The 16,044-nt window shown below is 33.2% G+C and overlaps 4 protein-coding genes and 1 long non-coding RNA gene across 6 annotated transcripts; 1 reads left to right on the top strand and 4 right to left on the bottom strand.

Moving 5' to 3' along the window:
* Positions 1-2,922: 2,922 nt before the first annotated feature.
* LOC149497905 (uncharacterized) lies at positions 2,923-3,461 on the bottom strand. Its single transcript, XR_016320116.1, has 2 exons — positions 3,321-3,461; positions 2,923-3,196 (listed from the first exon to the last, which is right to left on the bottom strand). It is a non-coding gene; the product is annotated as an uncharacterized LOC149497905 (long non-coding RNA).
* Positions 2,998-4,439, top strand: LOC105639696 (cell number regulator 1). Its single transcript, XM_012223830.4, has 3 exons — positions 2,998-3,223; positions 3,374-3,586; positions 3,867-4,439. The coding sequence occupies exons 1-3, from the start codon at positions 2,998-3,000 to the stop codon at positions 3,941-3,943; spliced, it is 516 nt and encodes a 171-aa protein (XP_012079220.1). The 3' UTR covers positions 3,944-4,439.
* LOC105639695 (calmodulin-like protein 30) lies at positions 4,323-5,237 on the bottom strand. Its single transcript, XM_012223829.4, has one exon. The coding sequence runs from the start codon at positions 5,097-5,099 to the stop codon at positions 4,524-4,526; it is 576 nt and encodes a 191-aa protein (XP_012079219.1). The 5' UTR covers positions 5,100-5,237; the 3' UTR covers positions 4,323-4,523.
* Positions 5,238-7,220: 1,983 nt separating this feature from the next.
* LOC105639697 (protein DETOXIFICATION 49) lies at positions 7,221-9,422 on the bottom strand. Its single transcript, XM_012223831.4, has 2 exons — positions 8,892-9,422; positions 7,221-8,772 (listed from the first exon to the last, which is right to left on the bottom strand). The coding sequence occupies exons 1-2, from the start codon at positions 9,027-9,029 to the stop codon at positions 7,357-7,359; spliced, it is 1,554 nt and encodes a 517-aa protein (XP_012079221.1). The 5' UTR covers positions 9,030-9,422; the 3' UTR covers positions 7,221-7,356.
* A 2,123-nt stretch (positions 9,423-11,545) lies between these two features.
* On the bottom strand, positions 11,546-15,464 carry LOC105639698 (initiation factor 4A-like protein). 2 transcript variants are annotated; one of them, XR_001047133.4, is made up of 8 exons: positions 15,325-15,464; positions 15,175-15,223; positions 14,899-15,036; positions 13,868-14,101; positions 12,850-12,889; positions 12,616-12,713; positions 12,130-12,248; positions 11,546-11,901 (listed from the first exon to the last, which is right to left on the bottom strand). XR_001047133.4 is itself a non-coding variant. In XM_012223832.4 (7 exons), exons 1-7 carry the CDS (start codon positions 15,450-15,452, stop codon positions 12,231-12,233), a joined length of 705 nt encoding a protein of 234 aa, XP_012079222.2. In that variant the 5' UTR covers positions 15,453-15,464; the 3' UTR covers positions 11,999-12,230. The 2 variants fall into 2 exon arrangements, 1 of the variants encoding a protein (XP_012079222.2); XM_012223832.4 differs by lacking the exon at positions 11,546-11,901 and having other exon boundaries at positions 11,999-12,248.
* Positions 15,465-16,044: the final 580 nt, after the last annotated feature.

The following is a 16,044-nucleotide window of genomic DNA, read 5'->3' as shown; positions in this document are numbered from 1 at the left end:
TATAATGTTTAATGATAGAGATATTAAGTATCTAATTAAATAAAAATAATGAGTTGGCATGCGGAGTCTTGAATCAAGAAACGCAGTCTTGTGTTAGATTTGATGTCTTGTCCTAATTTTAGACTCTTAATATGGGATCTAAAGAAATTAACATTTGTAGTTGGGATTTGTGATTGGCATATGGAGACAGAAATAAAAGATTTTTTTTTTTATTTTTATTTTGTGGTACTATGGGTAACATGAGAGGAGAAGAATAAAAGAAGAGTTAGCTCTTCAAAATTTGACTTGTACCTAAAGCAAGGATATGGCTGTCACTCACATGATAAGATATATGGCAGCCAAATGGGGTTAATGACACGTGGTGAATTCCCACAAACCAATATGGCTGGGAATTAGGACCAGTCAAAAAAGCCCTATTGAATTTGAATCAATGAAACAAAACAAACTCTTTCACAGATTCACATGTCCATCAAATAAGAAATTCCTTGCACGGTTGGAGTCAGGGAAAGCATGCATTGGGAATTCACTGCTCTACTATTCAACTTTGCTAAACAGTGGATGTTTTGCGCATTTTAGAGAAGATATTATAGTGTATTAAAGTAGTACTTCTAAACTAAAGGGTGGCTATTTCTATCTCTTTAAAGGGTTGTTTCTAGTAATTTAATTTAAAGCATTGAGCTTTTCCTGAAAAAAAAAAAAAAAAATTCTTATATTTAACATCCAATTTTCTTTTACCTGTAAAACATCTAACATCAGTAACATGGTGAAACGAACTTGGGCCTAAACATTTCTTCAGAAAAAGAAAGCGCTTGGGCCTAAATAAGAGATCCAAAACGAGGTTCAATCTGCTGGACCTGGATTTGAGCCGATCGAGGGCTTTTTTTTTTTTTTTTTTTTTTCAATTTATCAAGAGGATCAGTAGATGATGACTCTGTCCTAATGAAAATTCCTATCGTTCAAAAGAACTTGAATTTAGGTTCTCTCAATTCTCATATTCTTATAGAAAAATGAAAATATCAACCTCACCATATTTGGTTACACTAATTATGTTAGTCATTAAATAGATTCGCGTGATTACTTTTTATAATAATGGATTATACAAAGATAAATAACTATTTAATCTATAATTTTATCACAATTATAATTTTAGTTCCTACGATTTGTTCACATTATATTCATAAAGTATCATTTTGTAAATACTTTATAATATTTAACTAGTTGGTTATTTACATTAAATATAAAGTTCACTGTCTAATTTTCCATCTAAAGCAATATAATTAGAGAAAATTTTACAGCAAAAATAAGGATTTAAAAATGATGAACACTTGATTATAAAATCCAAGACATAATATCAAGAAAATAAATTAAGGAAAAAAATACAAAATAATTATTTAGAACTTGGACATCCAAAAACACAGAAAGAGGATAACAACGATTAATTACCAATCACTTCGCTGAATTTTCATGTGCAAACGTTTTTGGGCATAATTGATAAGTTTTTCAATTTCTTTAGGATTGTCTATGTGACCGTTGCTATTAGTATCAGCTTCCTTCATTGCTTGTCTAGCCTTCCACCAAGCAAACCAAAATTTCATACTGTGAAGTGCCTCTTTTAGATCTTCACGGCTCAGACGACCGTCTTCGTCTATGTCAAACTCGCGAAGCCAAGCTTTGAATTCCTCCACCGTCATTTCACGGCTGGGCTGAGTTTGAACGCAACATATAATCGCCATATCTAGAATTGCAAGATTGATAGAGCTAAGCTTAATATTCTCTTGTGAGAGTATGAACTTGGTCTTATTGAAGGGTCATGGATATTATCAAGTGGGTTTTTAGTGGAGAATGGAATCTTAATTTTGGCATGGTTACATTGTTTTTTTTTTCCTTTTTTGATCGGCAAATGGCATCTTTTTAGTCATTTCATTTTAAGCTACCTTTTCTTTTCTTTCCTTTTTTGCAACTTTATTCTTAAAATTACAGAATTAAGGAATTGCAACTTTAGCCACGTTGAACGTTTGGAAATGTGACAGTAAGAATATCATGGCCCAACGTATATAAGCATGTGGATAGGGTTGTAAATTAGCCAAGCCAAACTTTTGTAAGCTTGAGCTCGGCTCATTTAAAAATATTCAAGCTCAAATTCAATAAATTAAATTAAAAGTTGAGGACAAAATAATATTTATTTTATGCGTTCAGACAAAAAGAAAAAAAAGCTAGATGTTGGCATGGGATCCCATGACACTAAGTCTTTCATTAATTAAGTTAATCATCCAAGAAATTAAATAATGCACAACTAAGAATTAGTTATATATACTCTTTAAAAAAATAATAAAAAATGTAATCTTCTTCTTCGAAATCTCGTCAAGCACATCTGCATTTGTGTTGGTTTCATGAAATCTCGTCACGTTCAATGTTCACGAATCGACTTCACGTGGGCAATGTCGGGTTTCTCTAAGTTATCCCTTTAATTTTTCTTAATTTATTATTTTCTTAATTAATAAGAAATCCGTTTTCGCAGAATGGATTATTAATGTTAGAAAAGTTCTATTTTCAGCCAGCTCATAATCAAATACTATAAACTTTTTATTTATACTTACGATTTTTATTCATTGACAAATTGTTGACTATAACATTGTATGCTATATAATGATAGAGGTAATAACTTTTTAAATTTTCCAATACTCAAAAAAATTTTTTTTTTTTAATTTTCGTATCTTTATAATAAAGTAATAAAAGGAAAAATAAATCCATTGTGATTTGGTATTTGATTATTAAAATTTTTAATTATTATATATTCATAGGTGATTAAACCGGTGAAAGTAAAATATATTTTTAGTACAATATGGTCAAAATTTTGAATTCCAGAACTTGACTGATACAAGCCTAAGCTCGCTTAAATTATCTTTTAAAACTGCAATAAGGTTTCTCGTAAATGGTACTAATAGTTACCTTTCGCATAATTCAAGCAAACCTTACAACTGAGAGAACAAAGCAAATATGCATCCTTCATATCAAGAAAATACAAAATATCCGACGCAAGGCTATGCAATGAACACCAACACCATCCATCCTCCATTTATCTCCTCCGCTAATGCCGCCGCAACACGGTGGTCCACCGGCCTTTGCCACTGTTGCGATGACCCTGCAAACTGCCTTGTTTCTTGCTTATGTCCATGTGTTACCTTTGGACAGATTGCTGAGATTGTCAATAAGGGTTCAATACGTAAGCTTTTACATGTTATGGCATTTTGAAGTGAAATTTCTCTCGCTTTATATATATATATGTATATATATGGTCCAGTTAAAAGGGTTCAACGTACCCGTGTCGCGACCATGGGTTGAACTTATTTTTTTTGTGTGTGTTGTTGTGCAGCTTGTGCAGCGAGTGGTGCAGTATATGGTATCCTACTGGGATTTACAGGATTAGCATGCCTGTACTCGTGCTTCTTTAGGTCAAGATTAAGAGGACAATATGACCTGGAGGAGGCACCATGTGTGGATTGCTTGGTTCACTTCTTTTGCGAGCCTTGTGCGCTTTGCCAGGAATACAGAGAGCTTAAGAATCGTGGTTTTGATATGGGTATAGGTAAGTAATTACTTATTGCTCTTCTTTGCATTACACTATATATAGACATCAATTAAGTTTTAGAAGTATCGTGTCAAAGATAAAAAGTGAAAAAAATGGAAACTTTTGATTTAGTCCTTTTCAAAAATTCTGTTCATTGTATAAACGCTATTTCTTTTTCCACTTCGGCAATGAAAGTATTTTTTTTTCTTTATTTTTAATTTTTTAAACAACAGTATGTCATTAAGATGACTCATATTCCATAAATGCCATCTAATCAGTCCTTTTGAACTGTGTGAAGGTTGGCAAGCAAACATGGATAGACAAAGCAGAGGCATCACAGTGGCTCCCATTGTAGGTGGTGGCATGAGTCGATAACATTATAAAGTAATAATAATATAATATGGGGAGAACACAAATTAAGCATTTTTAGTTTTTCTCTATTTCTTGTAGTTGTATCTAAGAATTTTCTGTTCTGGTCATTTTGAATTTAGTTGTTGCTTATGGTTTCTAAACTAATTTCTAGTTTCCTCTGCATGTATAAAACTTTCCCCTTTTGCAATTAATTTTTCATATATGAACATGCTAATTATATATGTTATGGTGCTCTCCTTGATTATCAGTAATTAATTATCTGAAGTATGGTTTATGTTTACAAGATAACACAAGAAATTAAAGAAAATGCTAATTCACTTTTAAGCTTAGGTTCCTGAATATGTTTGGGAAGCTTCATTACAAATCAAACCTAGAGGGAAAGGAAAAACAAGAGAGATGATTTAATTCTTATAATTATTGTAAAAGAAAACAACATTCTATTCGACTTTTTCTTTTGAGCTCCTGCTCCCCTTCTATACCGAAAAAAAAAAAAAGAAAAGAGAAAAGAGAAAAGAAAAGAAAAGAAAATAACATTTGTTCTTCAGTAGTGCTTCTGAATCAACACTCAACAAATTTCTAAAAATTAGGAAGATCTCATAGTACGAGTCATCATATTCATAAATTCATTGATATCTATCAATCCATCACCATCCCTATCAACGCCTTGAATCATTTTTCGACATGCATCCAAACTAGACCTCTCTCCCATTCTCTTCAAAACCTCCCTTAATTCTTCTGCACTTATTTTTCCATTACCATCTAAATCAAAAGCTTGAAAAGCACTTTTAATATCATTACTCTTAACTCCATCTCCTACATTATTCATCATCTCCATAAATTCTTTAAAATCTATAAACCCATCTCCATCGATATCAGTAGCTTCAAATGCCTTAGCCATTTCTGCTTCATTCATTCCAACTTTGCCCATGGCTCTCATGGCAGACTTATATTCTTGGCGCGAAATCTTGCCATCTTTGTTTGTATCAAATTTGGCGAAAACCCATTTCATTTCATCTTCATTTGGTTCGAAAGATTTTGGTTCTGGCGGTGGCGATGAAACACTAGAACTTTGTTTGTAGATTCTTGAATAGGCTGGTTTTAGTGATGGTTTTCTTGAAAGACCATGAAAGCTAAGAAAACTCATATTTTTTGAAGACATTTGAATTTTTCTTGGATGATATGGCTAAAAATTGCAAGTAGATGGAAATAATATTTGTAATAACTTGCTATGGATTCAAGAAATCATAACTGACTTATATATACACACACACATTTACAAGCTACAGGGTTGTGGTTTATCACGAACCATGAACATCTTCTTTTAATTAGCTTTATATCTTTTAACGCGGAAGAATATTTATTATATACTGTATAATATAAAAGAAGTGGTTGTGATTTTGGGATCTAAAAATTTGTCCATTATGTCATTTTTATGCTGTGCCCACTTCCACACAAGTTGAGTAAAATTCTATGCTACATTCATGAATTAATAGAGGAAAAGCATTTGCAAACTAAAGATACTTTTTTTATCTAGATTTTTGTTGTACTCTCATTCTAAAAATAATTTTCGTGCCTCAAATTATATAATATTATTTAGAATTAATTTAAATATTAATCTAATTAATAGGTCAATTTATTTTTTTAATTTAATTGATTTTTTTATTCATTAGAATATCCACGGACCATATGCATTGAACCTAAAATCTCTTACTCTTTACGTAAATAAAAAAATTGATTTTGATTTTATATATCATTAAATTATTGAAATAAATTTAATACAGTTTACAAAACTAAATTGATAATCTAATTATTCTTTGTTAGGTATTAGTTGGAGAATTGAATTATTGGATTAACTTTTAGAAGTAGTGAAAGATTTGAAAACCTCATCCTTAAACGCGCTTATTGCCATTTTCTATTAATTATTATTATTTTTTCTATATATTATACGTGTCCAGCATTTGGTTGCTCCACTTCTTCTCATTTGTAGCCTCATGTCTAAAGTAATAGACCGAAGATTATTTTTGAACCTCAAAAATTTTGTTCTAGAAAGAAAGTGTTCTCTTGTGGGCATCCAAAATTAATGTAATTGCACATGTATTGCTGAGAGGAGTTATTGGGGCTCTGCAGTGGGTTGGTTCTGAAATTTAATCAAATTGATTCAGTTTTAATCGATTTTTTTTAATAAATTTAACATTTTTATAATTGATACAATAATCAAAATTACTTAAAATTATAAATTTAACTGAATCTAATAATTAAATTTTAAAATTAAATTAATTTGATTCAACTTTCAATTTTAATTATATTATATGATCATCCTTAGCAATTATTGATATTTATAAGGTGAGCAGTATGATAATTAAATAAAATGATTTAATACAAGAATATATGTTCTTAAATCACTTAAAAAACTAGTTCAAGTGAATATGAACTGCTCCAAAAATGTAACTTGACCGTAAAATCAAAATATATACTCCACAATTTATTTTGAACAAAATAATAAATAAAACTGAATCGGAAAGTGAGGTTGCAATTGCAATAAGGATGTAGCCGACCAATGAATAATTTGTACAGATAAATATTTTTTTGATAGAACGTTGCTTACAGTAACTGTAGCATTGCAGTCTTTCCTAGGTCGAGAAACTTGTAGCCCAACTTGTTTTTGGCCCATAAGCCCATTTTGACATGGGCTTCAGTTGTTACTCTCATTATACTCGGTGTCCGACGACATATCCGCGTGCGTCGTTAATATGTTTAGGCAGTTATGTGAAGACAAGTAGACGACGTATTTTTGTAAACTGCAATTATTTTTCTTGATAAATGTCGTTTGAATTTTAAGCCGTGGTTCGACGACAGAACATCGTACGGCATTATCAGCAGCTCGAGAGTCGAGAGCTTAATGTCGCCCTAAACGACAATTGATTTTTTAGCGATGGAAAGGAAAACAGTACTACACGGAGTCATTGTCTTGCCTCCTACAAGCTCCAAGAAAGAATTGCGTCATTGGCCTGGTTTCCATCTTCCATTCCAAGAAATCAGAGTGAAAGAGGAAAGGCAGCCTTTTATGTATCTCTTCTTAATAAAATTCCTTGCTTATTTAAAAAAAAGTACAAATATATCTAATAGATTTATGAATAATCCTGACAAATTAATTAGTAGGTTGGCGGGGAAGATTAATTATAAAATAGAATTAATAGAAAACATTATAGGATAATGAAAATGGTGAAAAAACAAATATGAAGGTAAAACTAGGAATTTTCAAAAATTACAAATATTTTGTAAAATATTCAACCAAGCAGAAAAAACACAAATATGCCTTGTACAAAACTTCTCTTACAAAATTAAAAAATGTAAAACTTAAAAAAAAAAAAAAAAAAAAAAAAAAAAAAAGGACTGAGGAATCGTAAAGTTGATTTCTAATCAACAAGCGTGACTGAAATCAATCCTTCAATGTTTTTTGTTTTACCCTCTGCTTCTTCTTCTTCACCAACCCAATCAATACCAGTTAACTCTCTTGCTCTATTTGCTTCCATTTCCCAATCTGTCCTCATCAACACCACCACCATAATAACAGCACAAACAACTTGAGCAGCCAACAAGCCCAACCAAAGTCCCAGTAAGCCCAAGCCCATCACAAAGCCCATTAATATAGCAATAGGCAATCCTATACCATAAAAAGAACTCAAATTTATATTAGCACCAAGAGTTGGCCTAGCACTGCCTCTCAATACCCCACAGCCGGTAGTTTGAGGGCAGTTCCCTAGCTCACAAAGCCCTACCACCGGCATTGCGGAGGCAGTCAACGACAAAATGGCATTATCGGTAGTGAAAATTTGACCCCAAGCATGCCTCATCGATATCATGAATAGCATCGCAATAAAACCCATGAAAATAGCACATGACAATGCAACAACAGAAGAAGTTTTTGCTTTGCTAGGCTGGTTCGCCCCTAACTCATTCCCTACTCGAGTTGAAACAGCTAGACTCAGCGCTGAAGGGAAAATATAAAGAAGAGAAGTCGCTTGTATTAAAATTCCCATTGTAGCAACTGCATCAGAAGCGTTTGTTAAAAGTCCCGAAAACACTATCATAAGCTCATACCACCACCATTCTAAACAAACAGAAACGCAACTAGGGATAGCCAAATCAAGAATCGGCTTCCATTCATCGAAACAACGAAGAGACCAACCTTGCCATGACTCTCGACAAATGCCAGAGAAACAAAGGTAAAGCAAAAGAGTAACGAGAAGATTTAAGTCTGTTATAGTTACTGCAACAGCTATGCCTTGTATGCCAAGGTGATAAACAAGTATGTGGTTTATTGGAACATGTAAAATTAGGGCAAAAGCTGAACTTAACATAAGAGGAAGAGTTATATTTTGAGTTCTTAGGTAGATTTTAAGAGGGTTGATAAAAGATTGAAGAATTAGATCAGGAAGAGAGAAAGCTAGATAAGTAGAAGCAATGGAAGAGATTGAAGGGTCTTGACCACAGAATATAAGGAGAGGCTCAATGTTTAGCCATAAAAGAGAAATGGGTATGCAACATAATGTAAGAATTGCTATCGTTCGTTGAAGAGTTTGGCTCATAAGAGGCCATTGCTTGGCTCCACAAGCTTGAGAGGAAATAGCTTCCATTCCCATAGCAAGACCAGAGATAACAGAGTAACCAGAAATGTTAGCTATTCCAATGGAAAGAGAGCCTCCTGCTAATACTTCTTTCCCTAATTTACCCATGAAGATCATTGAAATTGCAGACTTGCCATAGATGAGAAGTCCTGTAATGATCATCGGAAAGGCTATGGTATAAAGCTGTTTGATTTCTTCAACAGCCTGAAAATGATGAAAAAGAGACAAAAACAGATTAATTAAGAACAAAAAAGGATACGTAATTAACTTTAGGTTATTAGAAAAGAAAGGACAAGAAACGATGGTGGCATATTGAAAATAACCTGTGAAAGAGAAGGCCTCCATGATTGGTATTGGCAGTAAAGAGAATCTTGCTTATTTTTTTCTTTTCTTGATTTTCCAGAATTATAACGGCTTAACAGAGGAACAGAAGCTGAACCTGAAATTCCTTGATCATTCATTTTATAAAAGATCAAGGTTTTTCTATTCAGCTTGAAGTGTACAAACTTATAGTAACTAGCTAAGAGAAAGAAAAATAATAATAACAAAAAACAGGAGGTATATATTTTATTAATTCAAGATTCGAGTTGGGTTTTGAAAGAACATTCTTTTCTTCCAATCTCAATCTCTAATATATATATATATATATATTAGAAATGTGATAAATATATGCACATTGAGAAGTAAAGGGAGAGAGATAAAGTGTGTAGGTCTCTCTCTAGAATTCTACTTTCTTTCTGTTTTTGTTATTTACTAGCTTTCTCTCTCTATAAACGACTCAAGGTTAGTTAGGGTTTGGTGGTGATGAAGAGGAATGGACGAGTGTGGGGAGGATAAGGAAAGGAGGTGGCCATGCGGGTGGTTCGTCTTTTTCTTTCAAGAGTTCGTCGGCACTCTAAAAACAAATAAATAAACTTCAAATCCTTTTTTATTTTAGAAAAAGAAATAAAATCCACCCAACTTAAGCAGGAATGGATTATAATTTTATCCAACAATAAAATAATAGTGGGAAAATATTAATAGTAACTAAAAAATGACAGAAAAAATCCAATAATATTTTTTTCTATAAATTTAAATTTATGGCAACGAGGAATAATAAGAGAAACTCAAGTTACAGTCGCTGGCAGCTCCTCTAAATGCCTAACACGGAAAGCTGTCAACACATGCATCATCTAAAAGGTCACTGTAATGCCTTAAAACAGCCATTGTTTCTCTATTCATGGCCGGTCCCTCTTCTTACTAAAATATAAGAATCTTTTAGCTTGTGGGTCCCTCCCTTAAGGTGGGTTCCACAATTGAGTTTTTGAGGGGTTCGGTTAATAGTACTGTGCTAAGTACTAACGTAATATCAATGAGGCTAGCACGTGTGTGCTTCCTTTGCCACGTGCCTTTGGTAAGCCATGCACCTTTCTTGCGTGCTTTGTATCTGAAGGTAAAACCCGAAAAACGACCTTCCGGTTGAGAGTGCGGTTTTATTTATTTGAAATTCACATTTTAAAAAATCATTTTAATTGATTTTTAATAAGCAACTATTTTATTTTTTTTCTTAAAAATTGCTGGAACAGAACTTTGCCAGCTGCACACGCATGCCTTTGACTGATCAAGGAGTATTTTTGCCATTTTCTACAAGAATTAAGGGCTTTAAATGCAAGCTTTAGGTATGTCACGAAGCTAATTTTGATATGCTAGCGGCAGATAATGGGCTGTCAAATTGCCTTTTGGAGCACCTTAATCGATAAAAAGGGCCCCATCTATTTTATTTTTGACCACAGTAACTAGATTACAAATGAGAAAGAGTCTTCAGAAGAGAAACTGAGTTTTCAAGTGCGAATAGAAACTGGACCAAAATCCAAGTAATACCACTGTCGTTTTGTTAAAGGTAGCTCCAAGTTTTTAAGACAACAACTACTTTTTTTTATGTCGTCGTCGTCGTCGTCATTATAATAATAATTATTATTATTAAATTATCTCACTATGCAATGATTCCTGTGGGTGGGGTCATAATCAATTAGAGTCTAGAAGTTAGAGATTGGATAAGGATTCCACTAACTACACATTCCTTAATTAATTATGTAGCCTAAGAGCCAATGGCCTCTCTCTTGAGTAATATCCGAGGGACCACGGCATGCCACCATACACAAAATGATCTCTTTTTATATAATTTCTTTCGTAATAGAAGATACAGGGATGAGGCAAGGACGTAAGATATTTAATTTATGTAGTAGTATATAATAAACAGAAAATACAAAATACAAAATGTAGACGACAACAACAGTCAATTCTGTCTCCTTTCTTCCCTTCTATTAGACATGGCCTTCCTCTAATAAAATACTCCATTAATGGAGTAAGTTTTTCTCAATTAATTAAACTTAGAAGGGCTTAATCCTCAAAATGGGCTGGCATTGTATGAGAAGATTTCACGTGATTAGATGCTCCACCTGAAACTTCTACTAAATGGAACTGACCCACTACTCGTCTCGATAAGTGATTATTATTATTATTAGTATTATTATTTTCGATTTCTCAAAGTTTACTAGTTTTCTCACCTTATTTCCCAACATAAAAGCATTTGCTTACTGCTAGTCTTGTTTATTTGTCGAATTTTATTAATTACGTAAAATACAATCTGTTCTTTAATTACGCAAAATATTGTCTGGTCTCGAAAGGTATTATGCAGCAGAGATCACATTCTCTGATTAACTGTGTTTTTTTTTAACGTCCAAACCTCAAATTTATGTACTTGAGCTTCAGTAAGGGGACCATTAGTTAGGTCTTAAAAGCAAAACTTACCAACTAGAGCTGAACATTTTATTGAGCTGGACCTATGCTATGAAGGAGCTGTGCTCCTCTAAGCTAAACATTAAACGTAACAATACACAAAAACGTGTTAGTGGGACAGATCAACTTCGCCGATTCTGGCATTCTGATATAGACAGGAATTTCAACCAACAGAACAGAATCGGCAAAGATGGCGTCACTTTTGCCAAAATGATTATAGCTTTAAATTCCAGCAGAGAATTATGTTCTTTGTTAAATTTCAAACATAAAATTCTACACAAAAAATAACACAAACACAAATCCTGTTGCTACTAGTTAAAAGCCTCCTTCAAAAGGGTTTTAACTATTGAATAATCCTTGAAATCATATATGGGTTACCTACTAGTTATCCAAGGAAGTAGTTTCCAAATTGATAATGGAGCCAAGGGCAGTAAACTTGTTACTTTGACTATTATTATCTTACACTTTTGTTCTAATAAACTTGTTCTATGGTTGAATTTCTTTATGGGAAAAAGAAAAAAAGATCAAGCAAAGGATAACTCCATTGCATTTGACCTGCAAGAAATGAAGTAGTCTCCTAATTAGCACCACCTATAAAGGAATCTTCTTAAATCAGACAAAACCTATTTTGTAACTAAACTCAAAGCTGATATGGTAACTAAGTTGTTGCTAACAACCAAATTTTCATTTTCACCCTCTTCAATTACCGTACAGATCATACAGTTTATATGGAACATGCAAACTAAGGTGGATAAAAATGTCAATATTGTTGCAACTACTCACAGATTATCCGAATCATACATGAGGACTTCAAGAGTTGGAAAGATTACAAGAAGTCAAGTGTCATTTTGCTTTTTGTGGACATTGCAGATAATAAATCATCTTCACAAGATCTCAGAAATCTGCAATGTAAGGATATTTATGTTATCATATATCCAGAGTAAATGCATACAAAAGGTCACCATTCAGAAAGAAAAAGGAAAAGATATCCTGAAGCTACCCAAAAATGCTTTAAATAATAATACCAATAATGATGACAACAAAGAAAGTAACAACCATAAATATAAAAAGCTAACAAACAGATCAAATGAAATATCTGTCTATCATCATGCTAGCTGTTTCTTTTTCTTTTTATTTTTTTATTAAAAAATAATTACGCTAACTCCTAGCCTACGCGCATAATTATTTGGACCCTTAGAATAAGTTAAATGCTATGTTGCCTTGGTAATATGCAACCAATAAGTAGGGAACAAGAAAGAAGTAACATACGTTAATAGGCATTTCAGCTATGACAAGGCCGCTGCTCTCTTCGACACTTTTAAGAGTCACCACTTCTCCCCCAACAACCATATTGACTACAATCCCATCTGAAAAAGTTTGCATAGAGTTATTAACTTATTATGAATTAAAAAACCGATACTACTAGTACATGTGTAATGTGTGTTTGAGAGCGCGTGTGTGCATGTGTGCACGTGTGTGTATATATGTTATTAAGAGATCAACCTGCTGCCAAACAACTAGCCATGCGTCTCGCATATGTTTCCTGCAAGCAGGCCAAAAAATTGACAAAAATCTCTAAATTGAATTCCTCAGTTATTAGTATCAAGGAAAAAAGTACATACACTCATGTAATGAAATAAAAAAGTTGCAGAAAACAAAAGCCTCAAACGAAACTGAATGTGGTTTGTAGCTAACATCACCATCTTCGATGGAGCATTAGCAAAGGCATGCATGGAACAGACAAATAGGAACTGGAATTGCTTTGAGCCACTTCCATGGGAACCAAATCAATCAGTGATTGACCAGCAAGTATTTAGAGCATCTCCCTGTTAAGCGTATCAGATAAGGGAAGCCCTTTGGCCCATGATTGTTGTGATCTTTTTGTCAAAAAGTTGGGCTGAACCGAGTATTAGTGAACCAACCCTTCACAAAAGGTTGGGCTAAGTATGATAGATCTCTTCAAGTACTTAGAATTCTTAGAGATTGTAAATTGGCATGCATATTGCATTCAATCAGACAGACAGACATATTTCTTTTAAGAGATGATTGATTGTAGATAGAACTACTCTTAGATAGTTACAAGATGGACATGAAAAGACTTCTTGGAAAGTGGACAACATGCCAAAAGAAAAGTGAAAAATGAATTCATTATGATCTTGTCAAATCAAGAAGATAATCAGATATCAACTGAAGCTGAAGTGCCAAACATATGAATCAAAGCCCAAGGCTGGAATATGAAAATCACAAGAAACGAGGAAGCAGCAAGCACACTATATAATTGCAAATACTTCATAAGAATTACTGCAATTTCTAGAACTTCAGGCTCGATTACAGAAGAATGTACAAAGCAACATCAAGTTGGCCCAAAACTTTAACCAATATAACCTGGCAAGCACTTGATGAAGTGTTCAGGGAAAGAGAAAGTGGAGTTCAGAAAATAAACCAGTTAAACATTGCTGTTTTGAAAAACACAGAAATACATGTAGATAATCTAACTAATGGCAGAATATATTAAGGTCACCTTCTTCATTGGTAACTCGTAATTAATCAGAATACGAGCTGAAATTGGTGACTCCCCACAAGCAAGAAGTGGAAGGCATGTATCCGTTACGACTATCATGTGAGATTTTTCCTCATCTTTTCCAATTTCACTACCATCTGCTGACTGAGGAGCGAGATTCTGGTTCCATCTCAACATTGCTTGTCTAAATTTGTCCAAAACTAAGGTACGTTCTGATTCAGCTAGATCACTGTACTGAGCAAAATATTTGGAAGTTGTATTATCAAACATTTATGTACGAGCAAATAATATAAAACCCCTAGATTCAATATTTCAAAACATTAATTCCACAAGATATCCAAAATAATTACCTCAAGAACAATGACCGAAAACATACTTCAAATACTATAGTGTTCAAATTCAAGGTGCTAAAATATATGAATACTAACCTACCAACACAGGTTTTATTCAAGAAAGCAAATTATTCAACGCTGGATTAGCACTCTAATTGGATGGAAGAACGGGTCCACCTAAAAAGTCTTTCAAAAAAAAAAAAAAAAAAAAAAAAGAAACTGCCAGTAGAGGCACAGCCACATACATAAACCAAACGCATAATCATACTGTTTTATCAAAAAATCCAAACATAAGACCTGAGAGTTGCTAATTCATACGCAATATAGGCAAAAGGTGACTAATAGGAAGAAGCAAGACACAGAAGAAACAACCCAGATTCATTGCTAGAACAGTTGTTTAACTAAGAAATCAGTGAATTCTTGCACTTACAGAAAAGGTTATCCATCTTGCACTTACAGAAAAGGTTATCCATCTTAAACGGATCTCTCAAACTTCCAACAATATGAGTATACAATCAGCAAATCAATTGGGCACATTATAAAGGAGAAAAGAAAAAAACGACACTCGAAGCACTTAATTCATGAAACCAAACAATTGACGCAACTATCGAATAATGATTCAGGTAATATATTAACACTGAACTCTAAAATCAAATAAACCCTAAAGCAGAGGTGGATATACGGAAAAAATAATTTTACCAGAGAAGCGAGAGAAATGTAAGGGAGGCTAGAGACGGCTGAGCAGACAGCGTCGAGCTCGTCCCGAGAGCTGCAGCATAACACCATCGGCAGCCCAGAGCGGCGTCCCGCTACGCCCAACAAGTCCACCAATGTCTCCTGCAAATTTAAGAGCAGTCAACGGAAGGTCTTTTGAGATTAAACAAATTATATATAAAAATAGTAAAAAAAGAACGGGAGAAACTTGTTTGAACCATCCGAATTGAAAAATTGGAGAGGGAAAGATATAGAATGAACCATTTTGAACTGCAGTCTGTCAACGGCGACATAGAAGTGGCGTTGTTGACTGCAACCGGAAAAAATACTAATGACATTTTTTATTGAAGAGAAGAGAAAGTACAAATGAAGAAATTTAAATAATTAAAAGAAAAAAGAAAAGGGAGGCGCCTGAAATGGGAAGGGGATTGTGGCAGAGGAGAAGCGGCTTCAATTGCGTCCATTCGTACCAGCTCTCTCGAGCATGAACTAAGCCCGATAATAACCGCACCAAGCTGCCATGTGATTTTGAGGTTCATTTATTTTATTTGAGCGGCGTCGTTTCAGCTGAACTTGATTCGTTTAAGATTTTATTAGAAGAAAAAACATCTAAAAAATATCACATCTTGGAAAAATGGACAGTTGAAGTTACTCCTCTGTCTCATAGTTTTTGACCTACTTTGCTTTTTCACGTGTTCTAAATTATTGTACTGTTTTTTTTTTTTTTTTTAACTTTCATCTTAAATATTCAATTCGTATGAATTTATTGTCTAGTTCTCGATTAAACTAGTTATGATTCTCAAAAACTGTTTTTGATAATATTTATGATTGAGGATAATCAATTGCTAACCTTAATTTTTCTTTCTTTCTTTCATTTTGTTTTTTTTTTTAAGAACAATTACCTCAACGAGCGAAGGTATTTTAAGAAATAATAAATCAAATTCATTTGATTATATTACATTATGGTCATGTAATAAAATGTGCTGTAATAAGATTAAATGCATTAAAAATTAAAGGATAAATTGTTTTGAATTAATTTTTCGATAATTAAGTAATATGAACGGTGCGTTCTTTTATTATGAATGATTTGAATTAAGATTAAGGCATACCACTTTTATATGATTTAGTTTA

The sequence above is a fragment of the Jatropha curcas genome, chromosome 3, assembly GCF_041381405.1.
Source record: "Jatropha curcas cultivar XTBG-Jc1 chromosome 3, XTBG_Jcur_1.0, whole genome shotgun sequence".
Lineage (NCBI taxonomy): Eukaryota > Viridiplantae > Streptophyta > Magnoliopsida > Malpighiales > Euphorbiaceae > Jatropha > Jatropha curcas.
This window is presented reverse-complemented; position numbering and strand designations above follow the sequence as displayed.